Raw genomic sequence first — 25,698 nt, 5'->3', positions numbered from 1 at the left:
AGCATGCTAAATCAAAATGAGGTCCTCAGAATGTTTTCTACTGTCCAAACTGGGGCTTCTAAATGGTTTTTGATCTTCAGTAAAAAAATTACTTTTTTGTTTGTGTATCAGCCGCAATTTGCGTGCATCAGGACACAATATTTGCGCATCTGCCCATGCTAGCTTTTGCCCTGACATATCTGTACTTTGTTCCCCTTTCTTCTGCATTCGGGTAACATTGGCCCTAATTTAGACCATTAGTCCCATATGCTACCTTTTGTGCAGAGGGAGAGAAACTTACCACGCAGTTTTCTAGCGATTTTCCTCGGAAACCAGTCTTGTACCCCGTCCTTTTAATTCTGTCTCTGAGATTCTGGAAGATTTTGTTTTTAGCCTCCCCCCTACCTTTTTCCCCCTCTATTGGAAGTTGATGTACATGTCTAGTCCCAATTGCCCCTTAAGGAATGCCTACGCACATTGATCCAGGAGTCATTGTGAATTCAATTTGCAGCTAGTTTACTTTGCCGAGAACTGACATTGCGATGAATAAAATTGATTTGGGCTGAGAAGAACCAATAATGTGGTCTCTTATTTCTGTGTACTGCCAGATTCCATTTACTTACACTTTTTTTTTTTTTTTACCATCAGGTGTGTGTTAAAGACCTGCTTGAACGAAAATGTCAAGTCGTGAACTTTGCTGAATTTCATTAAAAATAAATTCAATCAATGAGGAAATCGAGTCATATGACTATAAATGGATTTCAATTGTGTAAAAAAACAATCATTTGAATACCCTTATCCACCGCTTTTCTGAAAGATTCTCGAAAAGCTCTGTTGCATAATCACTCATGTTACACTCATAGTTGGGAGCTCCAATTTGTAGCCGTTTTTTTGCAGCGTTGAGGAAGCAGAAGTGTTTTTACGATGTAGTTTTTCAAAACCTTGAGGTTAGGGCCTTATTTTTTATTTGACAAGTGCAAAAAAAAGTTCAGAAGTGTACAAATGTCAAAACTACATTTAAATGGTGAACAAATGCGTTATAAACAAGTTAAAATAGCAAAACATTCTGCTCAAGTAGCTGTTTAACACTTTCCATGGGTTCGGGTGATAAAGACACAAAACAGGGTCTGCTTAATATAGGCAATGGACACCTTTTTGTAACTGTCAAAGACCAGTACTTTCATTTGGTGTATCCCAACATGTATGCATAAAATAACTAGGCCTAATCTGTGAAAATTTTCTTTCAAGTGGTCATCAAAGTTGCCAGGAAATAATGAAAGACAAAACATCCTTGTTGAAAGACAAAACATCCTTGTTGCACAAAATGCGTACGTGCTTTCAGATGCCTCAGAAAGGCTTCACCGGCCTGAAGTCTTTCTCAGATTCAAATGTTTTAGTTAAAACTTCCTCTTTCTCAAAAACTGTGTTTCTTCAGAGGGAGTTGCTCCTCACAATGTTTGATACCATCAGTAGATCACCTAAAATATATTTAACTATAACTACCATGTTTTAAGCTTGGGCGATATCACGATATTATCGAATATCGCGATACTAGTTTGGAAACGATTTCGATATCGGATCGATTTGGTTTCAATCGAAATATCGATATATCGCTTAAGTATCGCTTAAGTATTGATTAAGTGTCTTACATCACACTCGCGGTAAGTCGGGTTTATAGCTCCATGCTGAGACACACATAATGTAAATGGTAATAATAGGCCTACACAAAAAGAATCTTTATTTATTCAGTTAAAGTTACTATAATTTGTAAGAGCTGGTTTTATTTATTATTATTATTTATTATTATTGTAAGTATTCGTAACCCTTCGTCCTCCCGGCGGTTTTGCAGACCGGAGGGTTATTGGCAAACCCATTTTTGTCAGACTTGAGATTGTGACCAGATTTGCGAAATTGCTACCACTTTCAAAAATTGTGACACACACTCTTAAAAAGAACACAGGTTTGATCAATGTGTTCATGAATCAATTTAGAACACTTAAAGGGTCGCACTAAATACCGACAACTCACGACCCCTCACGCCAACAATTTGAACATATGCATCAAAATCACTTTCAAAATGTTTACTTTTCTTACCCCGAATTTCATAACGAACGGGAATAACAATTTAAAAAATTAAAAATTATTGTCTTTCAACGTACTTGGAAAAGTTTCCGTATGGCGCCACCACTTTTTCATTCGAAATAAAATAATATAGTATCTAATTTACCTGATTGATATATCCCTTTTTGTAAAAATGAGTGAAAAAGTGGTGGCGCCATACGGAAAGTTATCCTTTAAAAATACAACAGTTTGATTTGGATGCATTGACTCTTGTCTTGTGCATATATAACGATTGTTGTCGTGAGTTGTCATGTAGGGTCGTGAGTGGTCGGTATTTAGTGTGAGGAGGTTTACGATTATCGCAACTAACTAAGGTAAGATTAAGAAGTCACTTGCTGACTTTGTGTTATGATTTCATATCTTGTTGATGCCATGCTTGGCTTCACTGAGAGCTGAGTGATTTTAAAATATGTTTGTTGACATTATTTTTTGACACATTAACTAACAAAATGTAAATTTATGTGTCAACAAAATGTATAATAAATGGAGACATCGAGTTGATCAAGATGAAAACAATTATTCATTATAATTCATTCACAGCATTGCAGTTGCTAACCTGTTGCTAATGACAACGTTTTGCCGAGAAACCGGTCAATCAATCAGCTGATCTAAAAAACCGCTACATCGGAAACATTTTCCTGCACCGATCGCTAAAAAATGCACCTCTTTTTCTCACATATTTAGAATAGAAGTAATCATGAGTCTATGAAGAACTTGGATCTGTTAAAACTTCAACAATCAGTCAAATATTTAGCATAGAAAAATCGTTATTTTCTGAGAAAATCATTCTTACCTGAGTCCGGTTGTTTATCCGCCATCTTGGATAGTCCGCTTTAATAACGGCTGTTATTTGTGTAGCCGTTTTTTCCATGCAACAGCCGTTGTGTTTGAAAGTGCATAAACAGCGCTGTGCACGTCGAGATTTAAACAACTTCGATGTTGATATTCGCCAACTTGCTGTTAGCTTTGTTAATACATGCTGTGTACGTGTTTATTATTAAGGAGCTTATGGCATATGCCTACATTAAAATAAAAATGGTTGTATCTACCTGAGAAAAAAAAAGAAAAAAACATGTTGTCATGGTTGTGCATTTTCTTTTTCTTTTCATAATGGAAAGAGATGGTAATTCACCAAACAGCACTCATCTTGTGCTTGATGGCAAACAGTATGCCCGATATCATAAAATAAGCACATAAACCTTCTCTAAGCACAGACAAGTATTGCTTATCAGAAACATGTTGCCAGCCAAAATTCCATTAAATTTAAATTGTTGCAACTGGTGCCCCACTCAATTCAGCAAAATGTATCAAGCAGTTGTTACTTTTTTCTTTTCTTTTTATACTTTTAAAACAAAATTATGAAATTAGAATCTCCTATTTGACGGCCCCTAATCTTTGGTATTGTTATCAAAAAATTTACATTTACAAAGTACAATATCTTTTTTTATATATGAATCATTCAACCAGCGGCCGCTAAGCACGGAAACTAGTCTCTTGAATATAACCAATATGTTTGCTTATATAGGATTTCTGGGAAACCCAACCTTGTCATTAAATTTTGTGTATGGGGGAAACAATTGGAATTGTCCACAACCTAGTTAGATTTGTCATAGTAAAGATAATCTAGACCTTGCGTAATAACTATCTCAATTAATTATACATTGCATAATAATTTAAAATGGGTAGACAGTTGAACTTTGGTTTTAAATACTATAAGCTGTAATTGTCTGTGGGATTTGAAACTCCATGTCCGTATCTACTTGGTCAGGTATTATGTTCTTTGAGAACTTGTCTTGCTTTATCATTGTCTCGTTCACTATACGTCGACAAACTCTGAACTATTACACAAAATGCTTAGATGTGCACGTGAAAAGGGAACAAGAAATTGAATACGACCCCATTCGTGATAGCGTTGTACTTTTGGATGGTTTCTTTTTCTTTTCTTTGCTGTCTTTGGTAATGGAGGCTAATCCAAGCCCGAAGTCCGGAACTGTTTTTTTTTTGTTTTCACTTCAATTCGCGTGCCAACGTCTCACACCTGTTGCGGTTTAGCAAACAACCAATCACCTTGTTCAATACACCTTATTTGCATAACAAAGCTGTTGGCAAAGTACCAATTCACCTTCCATTCCTACCGAATTCTTTACAAGTTGCGACAAGTTGTCGTCTGCGCTCAGTCTCGGCAAAAAGGTGAGAATTTGATTGTTTACTTTATTTAGTTGTTTTTTATAATACGAATAAAATTTAAAAATGCATTTCCATGAAAGTACAAAGTTATCTTTAATGAGCCATTGTTTTTTAGAGCGACTTTGCCGTTATTTAGTTAAGTTTACTTAATAAAAGAAACGGGCTAGTCACTAAATGAAGCACAATATTATATGATAGGTTTTGTTTTTAAAATTTCAATATTTGGACAATCTGCATCTCAATGTGCCTAGGTAAAGACAGTGGACACTATTGGTAATTACTCAAAATAATTATCATCATAAAACTTTTCTTGATTACAAGTAATGGGGAGAGGTTGATAGTATAAAAAATTGTGAGAAACAGCTCCCTCTGAAGTGATGTAGTTTTCGAGCAAGAAGTAATTTTCCACTAATTTGATTTCGAGACCTCATGTTTAGAATTTGAGGTCTCGAAATCAAGCATCAGAAAGCACACAACTTCGTGTGACAAGGGTGTTTTTCTTTCATTATTATCTCGCAACTTCGACGACCGATTGAGCTCAAATTTTCACAGTTTGTTATTTTGCGCATATGTTGAGATACACCAACTGTGAAGGCTAGTCTTTGACAATTACCAATAGTGTCCACTGTCTTTAATTGTATGCCATCAAAATAATTTAATAATACAGATAACATTTTAAAACATTTTATAAAGAAAGTAGAGTAATAATGTATGTTTTTAATTATTAGGCAAATCCTCGGCTGAAGAAAAACCAACAAACTATTTTTTGTCCAATGTAGAATCATTTGGTTGATTTGCCTCATTGTTAAAAAAAAAATATCCGTTTTAGGGCACTAGGTTTTATACACGTTTTAAGTGTGCGGCCCAAGCGGTGTGGCTTTTATGCGCACCGAGCAGAGGGGCCGTGTATCTACCGGAACCGCGCTAGGTTTCCCCCACGGTATTTGACGTGGAAACACGGTCACGACGACGGTGTTCTACGGTAGCACTGCATGCCTTGCCAGCGTGACTGTGAACGGGCCGGACGAACTGATTTGACGGTCCACCTAATAACATAAAATACGGTGATAGTCTTTACCATGTTTTGTAAACTTTTTACGATTTTATGTGAGTGTTTTCGTTAGCAATGCAACCCTGAGCTGTTTTTTAATAAAAGGAAATGAATAGGCTACGGAATGCCAGCTATCAAAGTAAACTGTAAAGGATTGTACAGGCCTACCTTTTATAAGCATTTAATTGGGGTTGAGCAAAGAAAAACAGCTTTGTAAAACAACGAATTTACGGAATTTCTCTTTCAATTTTACCCATTCTGCTCGATTGATGTTAAGATTTTAATTGCCTCAATTTACACTTGTAATTGTGAGAGAGAATCAAGACAAATTTGAAAAAGCCAAATCTACAAATACAAATTTCAAATTAGTGCCTCATCTTTTTCTGTTTTATTATCATTGTATTTTAATGCAAATTAATTGTGGAGTGTCCGTAGTATCGAATGGTGTGGGAAGTATAGGGTTGTGATAGGAAACGATCTAAAAACGTTTCGAGTGTCAGAAATAATATGTTGTTTCCCGTGTTATTCTGGAATACACAGCTCATAAAAATTTGGTATAATTTACGTTTGGGAGAAACCTTTTTTGTGTAGATATGGGTTGGATTTCAGTTGAGTGGGTAACTTTAATAAATTACATTATTAAAACACTGACCTTTTGGAATATTTATTTTTAAAGGCTATAGGCATAGTGGTACGATTTTAAAATAATACTGTTTGTATTTTATATTAACTTGTTGATTTTAATCTAAAGTGTAACTTTTTATGATCTTACAAAGGAAATGTTAACGGCATGCGTTTCGACTAGAGTAGCAGAGTCCTTTTCAGAGGCTAAACAAAATGGCAGCCCAACACACACTTTTGTATACATATTGTGTTGTAATTTTAACAGTTAGCCTTCAAAAAAAGAAGTGCAAGGGTCGAAACTTCAGACCTTTAAAGGGAAAGTACACGATTGGTAATTGTCAAAGACCATTTTTCTCACTTGGTGTATCCCATCATATGTATCAAATAATAAGCCTGTAAAATTTGGGCTCAATCGGTCATCGAAGTTGCGAGAAGATTATGAAAGAAAAAAACACCCCTGTGGGACGAATTTGTGTGCTTTCAAATAGGAATAAAAGACTTCTAGCCAGAAGTTTGTTTATTATTTTAGTGAGAAATTACCTCTTTCTGGAAAAAAAATACATTACTTCAGAGCGAGTCGTTTCCCACAATGTTTTATTCTACTATCAACAGCTCTGCTATGCTCGTTACCAAGTCAGATTTTAAGTTAATATTTTTCCTCATTTTTTTTAAGGGGGGGGGCGTGTAATTATACCACAGGTCTTTTTGTTGGTAAGCAATTTGCTACTTTATTTTATCTTTTTGTTTTTATAATCTTGACGTAAAATATCCTGGAAAGCGTGTGCATGTACAAAATAACCGTGCACAATGCTTCATACGTGTGTAGTGTAACAACCACGAACAACAACCATGCGCAAAGCTAGGTAGTGGAGTGTCACAACCACCCATCTTGCCCCGATTTCAAAATAAGAAAGAAAGCCCGAATTCCATACATTTGTTATTACCCCCCCCCCCCCCCCCCCCGGCCAGGATTATTTCAAAAAGGGGTTCATATTATTTGCTCCTTTTGTATAATATTCAAAGATCATTCTTTGACTAGTTCCAAGAGTAGCAAACCCAAATTCACCTGTCTTGTAGTGACCCAGTTATTAACCCACTAATCTTTGCATTTCTTTTTATTAAACACATTTGCTTCCGAAATGTAATTAATGGGTCTTTATAAAGTGCTCCCACTTTATAACCTTTCTTCTGGAATGTGTCCTCTTTTATAAACCTGTCAATAAAAATTGAGCTAGCGCGTCTTCCACAGTACACGCGCTTGCTTAGGCTACTATTGTGGTTGCATTAGACGACTATTTACATTCTATGCATATTCGCAACATTGTATTACATTAAAAGAACGATTATTGCAACAATGAAAGTAACTTCACGCTTGATTGTATTGAAGACTTTACTCTATAGTAGGCAAAGGTGAATCGCGGGTGAAGTGGCCCCTGCCACTGGACAAGAAATTCCCAATTTAGTGGGCGGTCGGATCGCATAGACGTTTCTAAAGTTTAGGTTCATCTCCTGATCCATGATGCTTAAAGAGACAAACTGTATAATTCCTGATTGACAACAAAACAGTGTGAAGCGAACATTACATGTGATTTAAATTATAATTATGACCTTGAAGTTGTCACTGGTATTATTTAATCTGGTTTCACATAATTATGTTTTTACCCCTCGGTGCAAAAGCCAGCTCGTATAAATAAAGAAGGCCGTTAGAAATAAAACTCAAGAAGTATAATCATAAATCATCCTTAGGGATACATGTTTAAAACGATAATTATAGAATTGAAATTGTAAACTATTGTTTTGGCCTACAAAACACACGTGTGTTAAAATACAGAAAAGAAGAACGACAAAATAAATAGATGGTTGTGAACTACCGCTATTTATGACGTGCGCCCTCATTCATCGTAAAAAACAAAACGTGACTAATCGGTCTGTTCGGTCTGTCAAGTCATGTACAAACACAGTGTGGTCAGTTTTCGCCAAATCTCTGTACATACACTAACAATGGCTCAAATTATCCGTTCATGAAGAGTAAAGTAATTTGATTAACACCCGGCTTAATTTGGAAGCAATGGTTTGTACCATACAAGGAAACATGGTAGATTTGTTTTTTTTAAAACAAGATAAAGATGTTTTCGCTGGATTTTCATCCCATGGCCGCCCGGATGAAAATTGTATGCAGACGATAAGCCACCCACTTGTTTGAACCTTTGTTAAAAATGAGATTCCTTCATCTTAAAAATACCGTTTTTACTGTTTACTCTGTAAATAACTTAAACTTTGGATATTAATGGAGATAAGGACATAAGTTCTCGTGGTGTTGGACAAAGTGTGAAGGACTGATTTAAGAAATGCATCTCAAACAGAGCATATGGGCCGGTTTTAACATTTTGTTGGTCTGTATTAATGACATTAATGACAACAATTTAGGTCATAACAAGAAGTCAGCACCAAATCAATTGGAACAAAACAATTGATTAATGATAAACAAATAAATAAATAAATAAAATTAAACAAAACGTGCATTTTTTGGTATACATTTTCTATTTATTTATAATGTATACAACAACACCCTTTTCTTCAAACACATTATGAACTAAATTAAGACAGAGAAAAAAGGGAAGATTTTATAAAAATTTCAGCAACACAATGCCAAGATCTTCAGTGTATTTTAAAGTTACTCCCCTCCTTCAATCTAAACATATGCTACCTCATCTCACAACAACCATGTTTAATCAGAATAATTTCCATGCGAACTGTTCACCACGAGGTAAAAACAGTGACAAGATTTAACTGTTAGCTTTGTCTGCGAAGAATTCGAAGCAGACCACCGACATCTCTAATTAAAATTTGGATTTAAGAATTATTCATAAATTTCCCGACGTAAACACACCACCAGACATCACCGACACACGCTCAAGACAAAACCGCAACATCACCAGGTAATTATGCAGCGTAGTGATATTCACCGACTGACAGATGGTGACCAGGTCTGCACGATATAAAGGCTTCCTAGCACGTTGTCTGTATTTTTGTTCGGTACTCAGATCCGTACGTGTTGTGTTCATCTGTAGGAGTTGACAAGTCATTTCGTTGTACTAAAATTTACCTCTTTTTAAGCAGTTATCCATTCGTTTGCAACTGGTATTTTTACGTCAGCCGTCTAGAGCAGTTTTAGAGCTTATCCAGCAGTGTTTTGGGGGCTCAAATAAAAGGGACATTTTTTGTATTTTCAGCATTATTTAGTCTGAGGTCATCCCGTTACAGCCTCGGCTGCTCCGTACTTCGTCATCTCAATATCCAGCAGTCTTCTTGCGGTAGTACAGTCACAGTGACTCACAACATTTCCAGTTCAACTCGGTCCTTTTTCGCGAGCCGAATTCTTCGCTACTTATAACACAAACCACGGCGACATTTTCCGGATTAGCACATAAAACTGAATCTTGGTCAGAGTTGACCCTTTGCTCGTATGAATTGTGTGTACCAGTCCACGGAGTTTAGTAGGTCCTCGGACGACTATTCTGGATCGGATCCAACATCAGGAAGGTAAGCACGTGTTTCTATTCTATCTAACATTTTGCCCACCACAACAACAAGCACAACAAACAGCGTATTCCTAGACTCAAAACTCTGTATTTCACAGTTCTTTGTCAAGCCCCTTTGTTAAACACGCCAAGTTTTAACAGTCTTTCACTGAATAGCATGTAACGGTCTACCGTCGTTTGGCTGAGGGTAGACATGTTCGTCCTTGTCCACCAGCCGAAATTTCAATTTGTCATTCCTGTTAAAATTATGAATTGTTGTACGTAGGCCTAGGCCTACTGCTAAAAAAAGGCATTGTAGTGATGTAACTATGTTTTACTGTACCTGCCCTAGAATAGCTAAAAGTTTTTCGTAAATTTATTGTCATGTTAATTTAAGTTAGCTGTGATAGGCCTAAAAAAAACGTCAAGCTTTTACTGAATATGCCCTGTAAAACACGTGTAGCCTAATTTCCAGCCTAGATTTAGTCGTCATTGGACTTGGAGTTTAGACTAGAGTTAACACACATTTTGACCACTATCGTGTCTATTAAATTCGGGAAGGAAATCCTGTGTTACAATACAAGTGTCTTAAAAAATGAAAGACAAAAAACACTTTGTTGTATAGGCTCGACAGCTTGATAAAGACCATTCCCCTTGGGAGGACCAAACCTTCTCTCGTGTGGTGTATTTTTGGGAAAAAACCAGTGGCATTTTTGGACTTAAATGTCACAGTGGTGTGTTCAACTTAATATGTTTTTGTTATATTCATAAACATGCACGACTAGCCTATCTGACCATAGATTTCTAGGTGGGCCTACATACAAATCTGATAAATATAGGCCCAATGCCTTAAAAGAAATGAACCTCTTCCTACGCAATTCTTTATGACAAATGCGAATTGTGTGCTGCATATATTTCACAGGTGTTGAAAAACAAAAACTTAAAGCTTTAATGGGTTCAACTTAAAACACTGTCCCTTTAGATAAATTTTGACATGGTATGTTTTTAATTTATGTTTGACTAGTGCCGTAAATTCACTGTGGGAAAAACATTTCCGTAGACGTGTTACTGTTGGCTTGTTTTGAATCCAGCATTGTACTTTGTAGTAGGCCCCTTCTTCCTTTCCCCCAAAGTATACTGTTTTAGATTGCCTCAAAAGTCAAACCACACCAATTTCCTTGTGCTGTTTCTTGAGGAAGCAGCTGATTTGGCTGGTTGAGACTTTTGTCCTTGACAAAGTTCTCAGTATGCATTAAAGTGCCACACGACCCGCGCAAGCAAAGGGTCGCGTGCCGGCGGGGTACTATTTTGGGACTAACTTCCCCACCACACGTACGACCCCTCTGTGTATTACATGTATGTACCCTGCATACTGGGCGCGAGGCATACACGCTTCAAACGTCAATCAGTAACCGTACTGTAGTAACCCAAGTTGGACCCATGCTAAGTGCATTAGAAGTCTGGCCTCTCAATGCCGCACGTGGTCGGCACGCGCCACATTAATCCTTGGCTCAGCGCCCATTATGTCCAGTGGCCCCTCAATATGGACAACTGGGGTACTCCAGCTGATGACACAATGGGTGGGTTTGGTGGGCCAACAAAACATAGTGCCAGAGTGTGTGCTGTACACAAAGGAATTGGAAGTAATTTGTCCAATGGAGCACCATGTTAGTGGTAGTTTATTGTTAAGGCACATACCAGCGGTAGATTGCTAGCTAGTAATAATTATCCCAGTCAACTATTATTCAACTGAAGTCACATTAATCATAATATAATATTTTCTTTAAAATCTATTCTTATGGAGAATCTTGGTTTGGTATTGTTCTTGCTTCCTGCCAACATTTGTTTCAGTATATTTTATCTCTGTCTATTAGACACCATTGGCAAAGCATGTTGGTTTTGAAATTGCATTTCAATTAGTTCCCACTATTACTACAGTCAACTCAAGGCTATATACCCGACCAAATTAAGTCCCTGCAACAATAAATATGGAGGGCAACAAAACCTTTCAGACTCTAAATCTGATTGACTAGTCTCCATATGCCTGCAGTTCCAACCAAACCTTGATTTATTTCTTAGATGGTGCGGCAATTCTGTTTGGGTTATAATGCCATCCATTACAACCAGCAAATACTATGTACTTGCATAGAGGCCTTGTTCTCTATGCTAGATGCATAGCCTGTACTGTAGTAGTATAGCTAGTTCTTGTTGATAAATATTATGTGTGTGTGCTGCTGTGTGCGGCCATTTTCTAACACAGTGCACAGTGTAGTGCAATCCCATTGAGGAAATAAGCTACAAAATTGAACTGCAGCCTTGGCTGATGAAGAACTTAACAAATATTGGTTTACCATCAAGAGTGTGGTCACTGTGTTGGCTTGATGCTAGAATCTTCTTGGCACGACATTAATTTTAAGCTTAATTTTCAATACGTACAAGCGGGAAAGTATAGGATTAGGAACACATGAGTACTTATCATAATTTGTTATTAGGCCTAACAATAGATGTTACTTGCATACTGCATTGGGTGGCAACCTATTTTTACATCAGGAGTTACACTCGGGAATTATTGACCATTTTGATGCTAGGCCGCTCGGCAAAACATATCCACTCAGTGCATGTAAATTTTATCGGACTCAAAATATCCCTCCAGTAAAGGTCAATATGTCGGGGTTGTTCCAACAGTATACGGGAAAACTCCCAAGTTACTGCAACTGAAATTCCCCTTTTTGTCTGATCTTTGAAAAACATCTGTTCATTTGCCAAGTAGCCTATAAAAAGATAAATTCATGCTTTTACAATCGCCACTTCTAAGACAATTAACCTAAATGTATCACAGAAAGCGTGCATTTTAATTGCATGTTATAAAACAACCTAAATATCACAGTAACTAGCTCGTAGGCTATAAAATGGTTCTGTTATTTCATTCACCCTTATCCAAATACCCTGAAAGGAAACTACACAGTAGAGCTCTTAGTTAAGTGTTGCAATTAGTAGGACAGGCATGGCAATTACTTACTTTGAACCCCCCCCCCCCCCCCCCCCCCATTAAACGATCTTGAATCACACATCGCACCTGTGCATTTTCTTGGCTTCAGTTGCCAAGGCTCTATAGATATGACTTCCCCTCCATTATCAAAATGATTAAGTGATTACTTCCATGGTTTCTTTCATCGTTGAAGAATTGGAATTCATACAAATGGATGGATTGTGGCAGGTTTTGAAGGGTCTATTTTTCCTTTAATTGGTTTGCGCAATTGATTATTTTTGTATAATATTGGACTCCCCATCTACTCATAATTTATGTAGTAAAATTCAGCGTACATAGAAAACATTGATCCCCAAAATTATATCAAAAAATAAGATTTAAAAAAAAACCTTATAAATGTAAGGGACTTTGTATTTTATTTGCAAGGACATTAATGCTCTCTGGGATACTGAAAATGTACACAATTGAGGTTGAAAGTAATCAACATTGGCAACGATCAGAAAAACAAGTGTCGCGGTTACTAACGTAGGACACAATCATGGATGTGTTATCCATAGCATCATTTACACTGTCATTGTATTCCATTAGAAACAAACACTCCTGTCTAGATTGATTACGCTCGCTAGAATTCCTCAGACACAAACAAGTAATGGTTTCTCATGTCCCACTGTAAACTGAGTATTCCAGCCAAGGTTGGATCTCTCGTTGTACATGCAGTAGCCATATTGGTCATGGAGTCAATTACATCATGGCAGTCTCCTAGAGTAGATGAAGATGAGCTCTTGCCAAACTCATCTTATTAGTTTCATCATGAACTAGATCAAGAGGCTGATGGGTTAGAGCCAGACACACAATGCCATGTTGGAGAAGACCCCCATTGTTGTCTATAAATTGTGGCATGTGTGCTTATTTGGGCAACCTAGGGTGACATTTCATGGAGCGGTACATGTGAACCTTAAGCAGTATAGAGGTATATTGATGTGGAATGCACTATGATGCACTCAATCATGCACACATTACGGAGGATAACCTTTTCATTTGTCGCAATGAGCAGTTTCTCTTGTAAAATATTTTGCACAAGAAAAACATCATGAGCTTAAATACATGCAAGATTTGCTGTATTTTGGAGTAAACAGTATTTAAACACAAAAATGGTTATTACTGTCAGACGGTTGTTGTACAGAATTGTTGAACGAAAATTCTCCCATATGTTACATTTAGTCATTGTTGCCTTAAGATGGTGTATTGCGTTACGTGCATGAGCCTATCATTTTTAAATTTGCTCTTATTTAGTTATTTATTTGAGTAAACAAAAATTGGGCGGAAACTTGAGAAGTAATAACAGTATACAAATGATTACTGAGTATACATTGCTAACACACATCGGTGTATGGGTAAAAGCCGAAATTAATACCTTTATCCCTGATGCAAATCTATTATATCGTTGCGCTACCCGCTGCCAAAACATACAACTGCATAGCTCACTGTAGACACATCTCATAATTAAAAACTGTTTTCAAATAAAAATAATTTGTTAGGTTCTTAGACACAATGACCATTCTTTAAAATTAGTGCATTATTTCAAAACATGTCAAAAATACCAATTTGAAATGAATTCATGCCACAGTATAGAGAGTTATCATATTCAAACGCTTAAAACTCAAGAGCCATAAATTTTAGTATAAAAAAAACAAAACATTAAAGGCAGTGGACACTATTGGTAATTGTCAAAGACTAGCCTTCACAGTTGGTGTATCTCAGCATATGCATAAAATAACAAACCTGTGAAAATTTGAGCTCAATCGGTCATCAAAGTTGGGAGATAATAATGAAAGAAGAAAACGCCCTTGTCACACGAAGTTGTGTGCATTTAGATGGTTAATTTCGAGACCTCAAGTTCTAAACTTGAGGTCTCGAAATCAAATTTGTGGAAAATTACTTCTTTCTCCAAAACTATGGCACTTCAGAGGGTGCTGTTTCTCACAATGTTTTATACCACCAACCTCTCCCCATTACTTGTCACCAAGAAAGGTTTTATGCTAATAATTATTTTGAGTAATTACAAATAGTGTCCACTGCCTTTAAAAAAAGACTGTATTTTATTATAGCTGTCATTTGTTGTTTCATTAAAGTGATTTTGTATTAGTGTTGAGAAGGGGGCGATTAAAAATCAATTTGAAGGACTCATTACCTTGTACATAACCCCAAAAAGAATTTTATTAGCCACTGTTATGGTCTGAATGATTTATACAAATGTTAGACCTTTTCATTGTTTCATATTTATTCAGACATTAAATCCTGCTGGTCGCAAATACTCAAAAAACCTATCCTAGTAAGTTGTATTAAAGGCACTTAATTGCTTAATAAGCAATGCTTATCAGTGAAACAGACCTACCACTCAGTCATCGAAGTCCACACAGTTTGGTATTGAGTTACCATACAAAGGGTCTCTACAATCAAGGATACACATACAACTTCAGATCCCAAGTTTCTTTTACATTGTCCAATTTGGATGTCTTATCTCCATCTTGAAGACCCTTCACCAGCCTGGTCCTAGTCTAATCAGTTGTCAACACCTTTCCCTAGATAGAGGTCCCTATATCCTTGTTCTCCCCCCCCCCCCCTGGTATTCAGTGGCAATGTCCCTTCTCTTCCTGTGTTTACAAGAATTGCGTTGCCATGACCTCTTCCTTGTTGCCTTATAAGGTATGAACATCCTGTACTGGTTTTCCTTCCCTACATGTGTGTATCCTGCTGCAAGCTACGCTGTAGCTTGGTGTGTACATGTATGTGTGTACAGGCCTGCTGAATTTAGGAAGGAACAAATCTATAAAAGACCCCTGATAAACATTCAGACCAACTATTATTTCACAAGACTCATTTCAAAGCGCTGCTTTTAAAAGAACAAATATTGTTAAATACTTTTTTGAAATGAGCATGAGACCACCAGTCACAAATAGCGCCATTTTGTTTATATGTAGTTGCCAACCATACTCTGTTATTGGTAAACACAATTTTGTTGTGTTTTGTTACTTTTTGCGCTTAAGCAGCTTCATAAACTTGGGCCCAGAATATGAGGGAGAACTCTCTGTGATACAGTTTCGCAAACATAATGTGTTTTATTTAAAATAAAAATAACAAAAAGCAAGATTACAATATTAAAGTCGCCTGGAAGTGGTATTTTTTCAAAATAAAGCTTTTGTCACTAATATGTGTTTTGATGAGTGGAATGTAAATAAACAGTTAATTAATCAGTTCTTATGTTATTTACTAATTTAAGAGTAGACCCCGACCCGAGAGGGCGCTGTTCGTGACGTCAATCGAGGCAGACTTTGCCTGTAATGCGTAGAGTAAACACAATTGCAAAGTACAGGTGACCAGGTGTAATGCTGCTGAATGCAGAAAAACACTTTTTGAAATGTACCAACTCACGACTTGGACGTACATGTACTTTGCACTTGTGTTTACTATACGCATTGCAGGCAAAGTCTGCTTCGATTGACGTCACAAAAGGGGTAGGCGGAGTCAGCCCCCCAAACAACTTTATATATTGTTTAAACATATAAATCGTGACAAACAATTGCTAAAAAAAAATGTTTTATTGTTCGTAAGCATATACTCTCATATTTGAAAGAAAAAAAATTCTATTTCCAGGTGACTTTAAATATGATTCAACACTCAACATTTCAACCTTAATGTTTTTATTTCACAGAAAGATACCTTTTTAGTCAATTGAAAAATGGGGGGGGGGGAGTTGGTACCAGCCAAAGGTCAAAATAACTTGCCTCAGGTCTGCGTCCAGTTTTAATTTGGAACCCTGATGCACTGAATACATGCAAGCCTTTTAAGGGAAAATTATGTGGAGTTTCTTGAGAACTTTTTGGAAAAACCACAAAAAGTCTGACAAAATAGATCAGTTTGTTGCTGCCTTTTATTTGACAGTCATTGACTTGAATTAAACTTATCCTAGTGAAAAAAGCTTCAGGGGGTTTCAAATTCTAATGAAATGAAATAAACACTATTGCCATTATTATGCTTTGTTTGTGCTTAAAATCATCAATGGAATTACAAAAATGAGCTAATATGTGATGACCTTAGAAAATGTTTTACTTTTGTAGCTTGCCAAACATTACAAACCTGTTCATTGATTTGATGGTTTTGTTTAGTTTCCAATTTCCAGAAAGCTGCAGATGTAAGATTTCAATTCCAACAGTCTGAAAATTCTTTGATTCTATCTTAAGTTATTCGTCATTCAGTAGGGTGTGCTCGTTCTAAAACTGCTGACATAGCAAATGGTCTTAATTCAAAGTTTATTAAAGACAAATGTTGTGTTTTCAATACATTTGAAGGAAAATTTGAAGTGACTGCCAAGGATGCATGTAATAATATCATTACAAGTGTTTGTTGTTTCTGAGTATTGAACTAGAACCACCTCCCTGCAGATAAGGAAAAAAAAAGCATGCATAATTTATTGTTCTTATGCCCCAGTCATAAATTACTTCATTATCAGTGTAGCGTGTGTGTGGTTGTTATTTTACATTAATATTTAATATTGCCTTCCATGTCCTTGTAAGTATGCAAATTAGTTGTTTTTCTTGTGTATTATTATATTGACTTATTCATTGTGAGTATTATGTGCACAACTATCATGACCAGTGTATGTTTGATACCGAACTGAGTTTTATTTACATCTGCAAACTTTGATATTGGGGTCTATCAGGCCTGATACTTCACGGAGGCAACGGAGGCGATTGCCTTCGTTGCCCCTTGCCATTGCCTTGGTGCCCTTGAAATGCTCCAGTAGAAATTTACAATTTCCTCATAGGGTGCCCTTTGCTAAAGAGAAAATGCCTTGGTGCCCTTGCCCTTTCAAAAATGAAGCATACAGGCCTGGGTCTATATAAGATGCAATAGCAGATTACCAGCTAAAAATACCATTGAAATAGTATGTTTTGTTTGTGAATGGTTCCCTGTCTTTGTACTTGATGGACAAATTTTTATTTTACATTTACATACTACAAATAATAAAGAATTGCATTTAAATGCATACGTATGAAAAATACAGAAAAAGAATAAACTAGAAGGGCGTGGAGGCAAGGCCCAAAATAAGCCAGGTAGCCTGTAGCGGCTTGCTTTTACATATAACAAAAAAAACAATTGACTATAATACTTCACTGAGTATTTATTATATGTGATTTAAAAAAAAATTATTATTAATCTGGTAGATTAATTTCATTTCTGTTGAGTATCAAAGTATTACCCATAAATGAGTGAGATATGTAAATCTTCTCTTCCAGTCACGTGGATTCCAACCCCCCCCCCCCAATCCCATCAACTAAACCAACACAGGCTTTAATGTATTGGGCACCATTGCAAAATTGAAGTCTCATTAAGAAACATTTGGTTTCTTAATCAAAAAGAATTACATGAAGGCCTATTGAGAAAACATCAGACAAATTCATCTTTTAAAGTGGCAAACATTTAAAATTATATGCATTTATTTTGTATGATACATGATAATTTTAGCAGTCCCTTTGGGTGTAGATTTTTTGGAAGCCAGAATTCTTACAAATTGGGTCCTGTTTATTGATAAAAACAACATTACAATCAACACAGTTTCTTGAGATTATTTCATGTCAAATCACAAGGAAAATTGCACGTTCTTAAAACAAATTATATATTTCTTACAAACCTTGACTTTAAATGCACATCAAAGGTTGAAAGAGTAGACCTGCACTATAACTCGCTGCAATATTTTGGTTCATTGCATGTGCAGAATTCATCCCGTTTTAATTTAATCCAAACATTCATCCTAGCTTTTAAAGGATCGGTCTATACCATCTCCTCATGCTTATTTCATTCCATCAACATCCCAATACCCACTGGATGTTTTTTTCTAATTATAATTTCCTCCTAACATCATCATAGGAGGGAGAACCCGGCTTAATACCATGACCAGCCCAGGGAGGGCCAGACTGGTAAACAAAGAAAGCAGAGGGCTCCTTTGTGGTTGCTGGCTGTACTGGCATTGTCCAGCCTGCGCTGAGCCAATAACCAAGGCAAATTCAATAATATTGGCGAACGTCTGCCATTGATGGAGCAATCTGCAGTTATTTTAGGAAGAAATTGAGTGCATTTACCGAGCGTGGCCTAATTTTGGATGTGTTCTGGGGCAACCATGGCTGGTGGGCATTTAATGTATGTGGTGTTTTTTTCTTCTTATATAATCTCGATATGATTGTCACTGTTTGGTACAGCTACTAAAGGGCTGTATAGAGTCTTGAGTAGAGTCTTGAGCATTGTACGCGAACAATATGGATTGCACTTGAGTATTAGAATGACGTTACCAATGTTCTTTTGATTTCAGATCAGACAAAATGGTTTCTTAAATTTTCCCAGAAATGGCATCACTTGGCAGATATTGAAAATTATTATTTCTTAGTCATTTTTACTTTTGAGGGTGTTTTTAAAAGAAAAATATGTTTGTTAGCCTGCCTAGAATTAACCAACAATTTTTTTTAAATACTAGCCATCCCTGGACTTTATTTAACGAGCGTAACAAGGTAGACAACAGCGCCACACTCCATCAAATGTTTTGCTGCACTCTGATATTTGTAAGCTACAAATATTTCATGGCTATCTCCGACAGACACAATAAATAATTTCTTGGTTGTGCGAAGGTTCAATTTATCCATCTCGGATCATATTTTTCAAGACATCTCAGTGTTCAATGGCATGACTACAGGGTCATGTACAAGCAAGCTGGCGGCAAACCAGGTCATATATGGACATGCTTCATTTAGTACATGTCTGTGTGCTGTAGGCAGTGAACTATGTTCGCTAAGGGAAACACATTGAATGCCAGTTAGCATCCCTCTAGATTTCTTGTTATCTTGAAGATGGGGTATGTCTGGATCTTGGTGAATACTCAACTTTGTAGATGTCGATTTAAATGGAATTAATTCAAAAGGTGAATCAATTTTTGATATTAAATTTGGCATCTTGAAAAAAACCCCCAAAAAACTAGTAACTGGATTTGTTTTCATCAGTTGTAAAGAAATGAATACGTGAAGGTAGTGTCCTCTCGTTTTATTGAGAAAACAGTGCTTTTAAGAAACCAGAGATTGTTTTGATGGTTCTTGTTGCCAATTCCATATCCGACATTGACCCTTTTTTCTTTTAAGTGAATTGACATCTGGACACAAAATAGTTGACCTTTTAAGAATCTAGCCATCTGCTTACAAAACATTTATATTTAATCAGAACTTGCGGATATTGATCTTGTGAAATAAAATAATTTCCTCTACTTTCAAGCAAAATACATAAAAGATATTTAATATTTATATATTTTTTTTAAATCACTGTTTTGAAGGAGCATAAGTTTCCATCCATTAGAGTTAAATTTAATTTAGCTCCAGAAATTTAAGATTTGTTTTCTTAATTGAAAGGAACTGCAGAATCTATTATCGATAAATACAACTACCATTTAAAACAATAGTTTTTACTTGTGATGCATTCATTACTAAATTTTGCAATGCAGTTCAAGATCATCATAAATTTGAGATGAATTATTGGCGTTTCCGAAACATTTTCTTCATTTGTAATAGTTGTTATTTTTTCATCAACATACCTTTCCCATAATTTGCTATGCAAGTAATTTCCACGATTAAATTAAATTTAATTTGAGAAGCATTTCATCTTGACATGGAAGGAGAAAATGTTAATTTTACAAAATGCCTAGCAGTGCTTGTTTGAGTTGTTTAACACTGTAATCTGAGCAGACACTGTGTGTACGCTACTGCATATTCTGCACTGTAGGAAGCCCAAGACGTGCTGAGGAATACGCTTTGTGTTTCCTGCCACCACGACCCGCTCAATATGCTGACCTGTTTTGAATGAATCCGTAGGGCATGTTGACAATTAAACTGTGTCAGTGAACATGATGATTCAACGCGGGTAGGTTCATGCTAAGTGCGATGATGAAGGACTACTAAGTAAAAATAGATTTAGTCTGTTAATCTCAGCACATAAATAAGCAGGCTTATAGACTGGGATCAATTCTGCTAAGATCACTCACAATGACTCCTCTGGAATAATATCCGGTCGTTATTTATCAGTCTAACCTCTGAGACTTACTGTTTTTTCTTTTTAAATCGGGTTAACCTAGTTCTGCTTTGAATTTTAAAAAAGGGAGCTGGCAAAGTGTAATATGACACTCACTGCCTTAAACCAATGTTCTAAAATATAAACCCAAATATTGATGGATATCCTACACTGTTTTGAAGTTGATGAATTTAGGCAATGTGTACTTGCTTTAAAAAGTCACATTTTGAGTGTTATCAAAAGCTAATTTAATTCTTTTTGAAAACATCTTTGCTTTTAAAATTAGTTATTTAATATCCACAAAAGTGCAGTGACTATTTTTTCTAGTAATTATTTGAATCTATTTTTTAAATTGGAAGCGAACAGATTTCACCTTTATCCAATCCGCTTTAGTTTCAATACCAGCAAATCAAACCAATACTAGACGGCTTTTTTTTATCAGATACCTGCAATCATTGTTGATAGCGACTACTTATGATGTAATACTTCCATTACATCAGGGATAATTGGCAATTATAAGGATAGAATGAAAGGCTTATTGCGAAGAATTTTTGCCCAATTTAACCACTTGGTGAAAGCATGCAGTTGGAATCAGGGCCAAATGCATCCAAACTTGCTAAGCGCAGAGAAACCCTGCCTGTTGTACATACAATTTTTGTTGAACTTTGTTGGTAATTTACGTTCATGCACATTTCATGGATGATTCTGAAAGAGGTAGTTTGATATTCTTCATGAAGAAGAGACCAAAACAAACATATTGGAAACTCAATCTCTGTTTAATACAATTATTTGCAATGATATGTCTTGTAAGCATTACTTCTAACTAGATTGCATTACCATGATGAATAATTACATGGTCAAGAATCTTTTAATGGAACCTCCTTTCTTAATCCGGCTCAAAAATATCTGATTCTCATTACATTTCTTTCATGATCTGTGATTAAAACCGCCTCCTTGTCATTCAAAGAGTCGGGAGATCATTATCAAGTGTAATACATGTACATGATACTTGAAATCCTAAAAGTTGCTGATTGTAGCCAGTAAATCATTGAAAACGAACTCCGCATATTGAGGGATCGAGGTACATGTTGTACTATTAAGTGTACTACACTGCTATATAAAGAGTCCTTGACTGCCCACAACAGGAGATTAACTGTTATTACTTTCAAATAGAAGTGTGCAGACTAAAGCCGATTGCCTTGTCAGAGTTGCTTTCCTGAGAATGAAATTATTGCTGAGCATGTTTGATTTATAAATTCATTCTTTCAGCAAAACTTAGTGGCGATACATTGTAGTCAGCAACCTTACATGTAATTTACATGACTTTTAGCTCAATAGTCTTTATTGGACATCCTGTATTAATTTTAGACACCCTGATTTGTGTTTCATTTACATATTAGTGTATTAAAAGTGAACAATTTTGACACACAGTTTATCCCATGTACCAGTTCTAGGTAAAACTGTGAATCAATACATTTTACCAGGATGAGAAATGTTAAGAATTTCATTTTGAATCTATACATTTACTTAGATCTTGGTAAAAACAAAAACCAAGATGGTATCTTTTCTTTGACCCGTTTCTCTAACTGCTCTTCCTGAGGATAATTTTCCTAGAAACTCCAAGGTTCACCCAAATGTGGAAATGTCATTTCAGTGTGCTTCCTGATAATTCTGATCCTAGAGTCAGCTTTGCAGCAATGATTCTCACCCCTGATTATAGCTACATAAAGGTTGTTGGTATAAAAAGAAGTAGTTCAAATGAAAACCCAATGCTTGTTAGATATTCTGAACTGACTTTAAGAAAATTCAAGGTCTGACAATGTCCATTCTGAGATGTAAGAATGGATAGTATTGTTACGAAAACATTCCACAATAAGAAACATGTCAAGATTTTACGCCGTAGTTGAGTGAGTGACAAATTTTTCTCTAATAACCACGGTACATTAAATGTTATTAGGAACCTTCTATGATAGTGGCCAATGAATTGCTTCTCAATTAGATTATTGTAAAGTTGTTAAACAATGCGGCAAATTGCACGAATAGAAATTTCATTAGAAGAGGCCTAGTTTTTTATCTGACTGATGGAGTATAACGTTTGAGTGACTGTGTTCAAAAATAAAAACATTTAAAGAACAAAAACGTGGTGTAAAATAGATTCAAAATAGGCTGAAACCATGGAGACACAGGAATAAAATATGTTTAAAGGTATAGGAAGTGAGGCCATTAAAAAAGAGTTCTCTTTTCGATGACATGCAATTCCAGAATAGGGTTGGTAGTGGTAGGTCAGGGAATAGTAATCGCTAAAATGTATGAAAGTCCAAGTGATTTGTTTTTCCTGCGATTGATTAAGAACGGATGCTTCTGTAAACATCACTTAATAGATGTAGACTCACAAAAGAGTTTTAACTCCCTTTTGATTGTTGTCCTTGTTTTTAATTATATTGTAAAGCTTCAAAATAGATGACCAGCTGGGTCCTAGACTGGACGAAGACATAGAAGTCTGTAATTGAATAACTTAAAAAGAATGAATGACTAGCATAGTGGCTGTGGCTTACTGGATTGACTGGCTTACTGGATTGACTGGCTTTCTACAATCCCGGCCAAAATGCTTGGGCCACCCTTTCCTAACGTTGTATACAACGATTCCCTGTGCACTTCCCATTCACATTCAAAACATTTGTCCCCCGCCCCCCGCTCAATGTTGACTGTAACTCAGAACACAACTCGGAACACAATCAGCAATTGGAACCAACATTGAAAGGGGGCAGGGGGCCCAACGAGATATGGCCGGGATTGTAGATTGACTGGCTTTCTAGATTGACTGTCTTGGGATACCGACATGAGCCAAATTTCATAGAGCTGCTTAAACACAAGTAGCTAAGCACAATGCTTAACAGAATGAGGTGCAGCTTAAATACTGTCACATGTACAATCTGTAACTGGTGCCCTGTTTATTTTCTGTTAAGCGTCTTTATGAAATTGAACTGTGGTATGCTTTACATGTGCGTGGTGTAGAGAACAAAAATGGTAAACAAATACCTCGCCATTTGGTTTTTACATTTGTTGATTGTTATTAACCATTGTCGTTTTTATATTATTATTTTTTTATAAACAGACTACCACCAGGCACAATGATGGACGGACCTAGTCAAATGCAGAATGGTGTCATGGCCAAACCCAACAATAACAACAATAATGAAGACAGTAAGACAAATCTCATTGTCAACTATCTGCCACAGCATATGTCACAGGATGAAATGCGTTCACTCTTCGGAAAATTTGGAGACATCGAGTCCTGTAAACTCATCCGGGACAAAATCACAGGTAAATAAGAAACTTCATTAGTGTAATTGAAATTAGTATCTTTGTAGGCCTTTTTAGAACAATCATTGTTTACAAAGTGATAGATTTTATTTGTATTGGTATCAGTGGATAGGTCAAAGGAAATAACTGATAACAGAAATCAAGTTTAAAATTAAAATGGTAGAAAACAATTATGAGAAGGGAAAACATCAAGGCTTTGCAACCACTTGGCCATGTTTATCATTATAACAGAACATTATTCCATGGACATAATGGAATAATAACTGTACATTAAATCAGGTCGCCCTTCAAAACCCGAGCATGTACATGTAGAAGTTAGTCAGATGTCATGTTTATCACCTAAAGTGTGTGGAGGATTACCTCATAAAATAAATGGCTGTCTGGATTTGAGGTTCTGTGTGCAGATTTTGATCACCCAGGGCAAGTTAGGATGCATTCCCCATATGTTTTCAACATCTGAGGATATACGTGTTTCCTACAGATGGTAGAGAAATATCGCAAAGACTCATTTTTATTTTGAGCTTTACTTTTGGCATCGATATAGCCTGTCGCAGTAGTCTCGGCTTAAACATAAAACTGCTGGCGTTATGACATCATCCACTGCTATGGCAACTGCTAGGCCGGCATCACAAAAGATTATGCTTTTGTTAGTGAGTGATAAAGCAATATAATTTGCAAAGCTAACATGTTCTGGTGGAGGTTAAAGCGGTATTGTCCGCCAGTGTATTGTACTACGTGGACCCCCAAAAAGAGAAAACTAATTCAAATGATCAGGATGTTATTTGAGGAAGAAAAAAAAATGGAAACACCAAAATATTAAAGATGTCAACATGGTTTCTATTGAACAAAATAATGCCCTTGTTTTCTTATTTTTCCCTTTTCTGTGTCTGTGAATAACAATCAAAACTGTTCATGACACAGTTAATCACAACGTTGTGAATACTGGACTATTCTGGCAATATGCATGCAGACTCAAAATATATTTTAATGGATGTATTTTGCTGATTGCCTAGACTTAGTTGATTGTGATATTAAATGGGTGGGATAAACGCAAGGTCACTTTTCTAAATATATACTGGTGCTTTTGTCTGTTATATTTTTCTTTGAAGATGTGGCATATGATTCTAATTTGTCATGTTTTGAGGGGAAAATAACTAAGATTTATTGAAGCCTAATGCCAAGGGGTGTTTAAGATGGTGCAAACTTATTATCTTAAATCAAAACTAGAGTAGCCATCAAGCCTGATAACGGAGACAATGGCTACAATCTGTGTCCCTTGTAATGTTCAAACAGAAATCCGCTAAGAGGTGCCCTTGCCCCTTAAAAAACAAAGCTTTATGGGTTGTATTTTGACAAAATAGTATTATTTGGTATGCCAGAAATCTAGGATAATTGAAAAAATTTCCGAGCTGTTTCCTTGTTATGTAAATGGTGATGATTACATTCAGTGCTTGTTTACAAAGTGAAATTGTTGGTTCCGTAGCTTGTATTGTTTGATTAGTGGGTCTCTAGAATAAAACAGTGATGGCAATTTTTATGTAAAGTCAAGGTTTTAGTTAGGATTTGCTAAAAAGGGCGTCAACATTTGCTGGAAATTAAAAACCTGGGTGTCCAAATTGTTCACTTACATGTACATGACGGATAAAATAGGGTGTCTAAAAACAGGTGTCCAAAAGATCCCAGACAGCCATAGTTATAGTGTATGCAACTTCAAGACTCAATTTTATAAATCAGGGAACAATTTCATCAAAGCAATTTTGCATAGCAACATTTTTTGGGGGAGCCTGACTCTGCTATAC

The 25,698-nt window shown here is 36.2% G+C and overlaps 2 protein-coding genes across 3 annotated transcripts in view; one reads left to right on the top strand and one right to left on the bottom strand.

Annotated features, from left to right (window-relative positions):
* LOC117297316 (cytosolic carboxypeptidase 6-like) overlaps positions 1 to 2,906 on the bottom strand; it is an 82,035-nt gene extending 79,129 nt beyond the window's left edge. The window contains exon 1 of the mRNA XM_033780281.1: positions 2,894 to 2,906. The gene's annotated coding sequence lies outside the window, so the exon portion shown is untranslated. The remainder of the gene's footprint in view (positions 1 to 2,893) is intronic.
* Positions 2,907 to 8,971: 6,065 nt separating this feature from the next.
* LOC117297419 (ELAV-like protein 1-B) overlaps positions 8,972 to 25,698 on the top strand; it is a 40,698-nt gene continuing 23,971 nt past the window's right edge. For both annotated transcript variants that reach the window (XM_033780451.1, XM_033780449.1), the window contains exons 1-2: positions 8,972 to 9,505; positions 23,691 to 23,899. In XM_033780451.1, coding sequence (XP_033636342.1) covers positions 9,429 to 9,505; positions 23,691 to 23,899 — 286 coding nt within the window. In that variant the 5' untranslated portion in view covers positions 8,972 to 9,428. The remainder of the gene's footprint in view (positions 9,506 to 23,690; positions 23,900 to 25,698) is intronic.

Source organism: Asterias rubens, chromosome 12 (assembly GCF_902459465.1).
Source record: "Asterias rubens chromosome 12, eAstRub1.3, whole genome shotgun sequence".
NCBI lineage: Eukaryota > Metazoa > Echinodermata > Asteroidea > Forcipulatida > Asteriidae > Asterias > Asterias rubens.
Note: the sequence above shows the minus strand (reverse complement) of the source record. Positions and strands in the feature narration are given on the sequence as shown.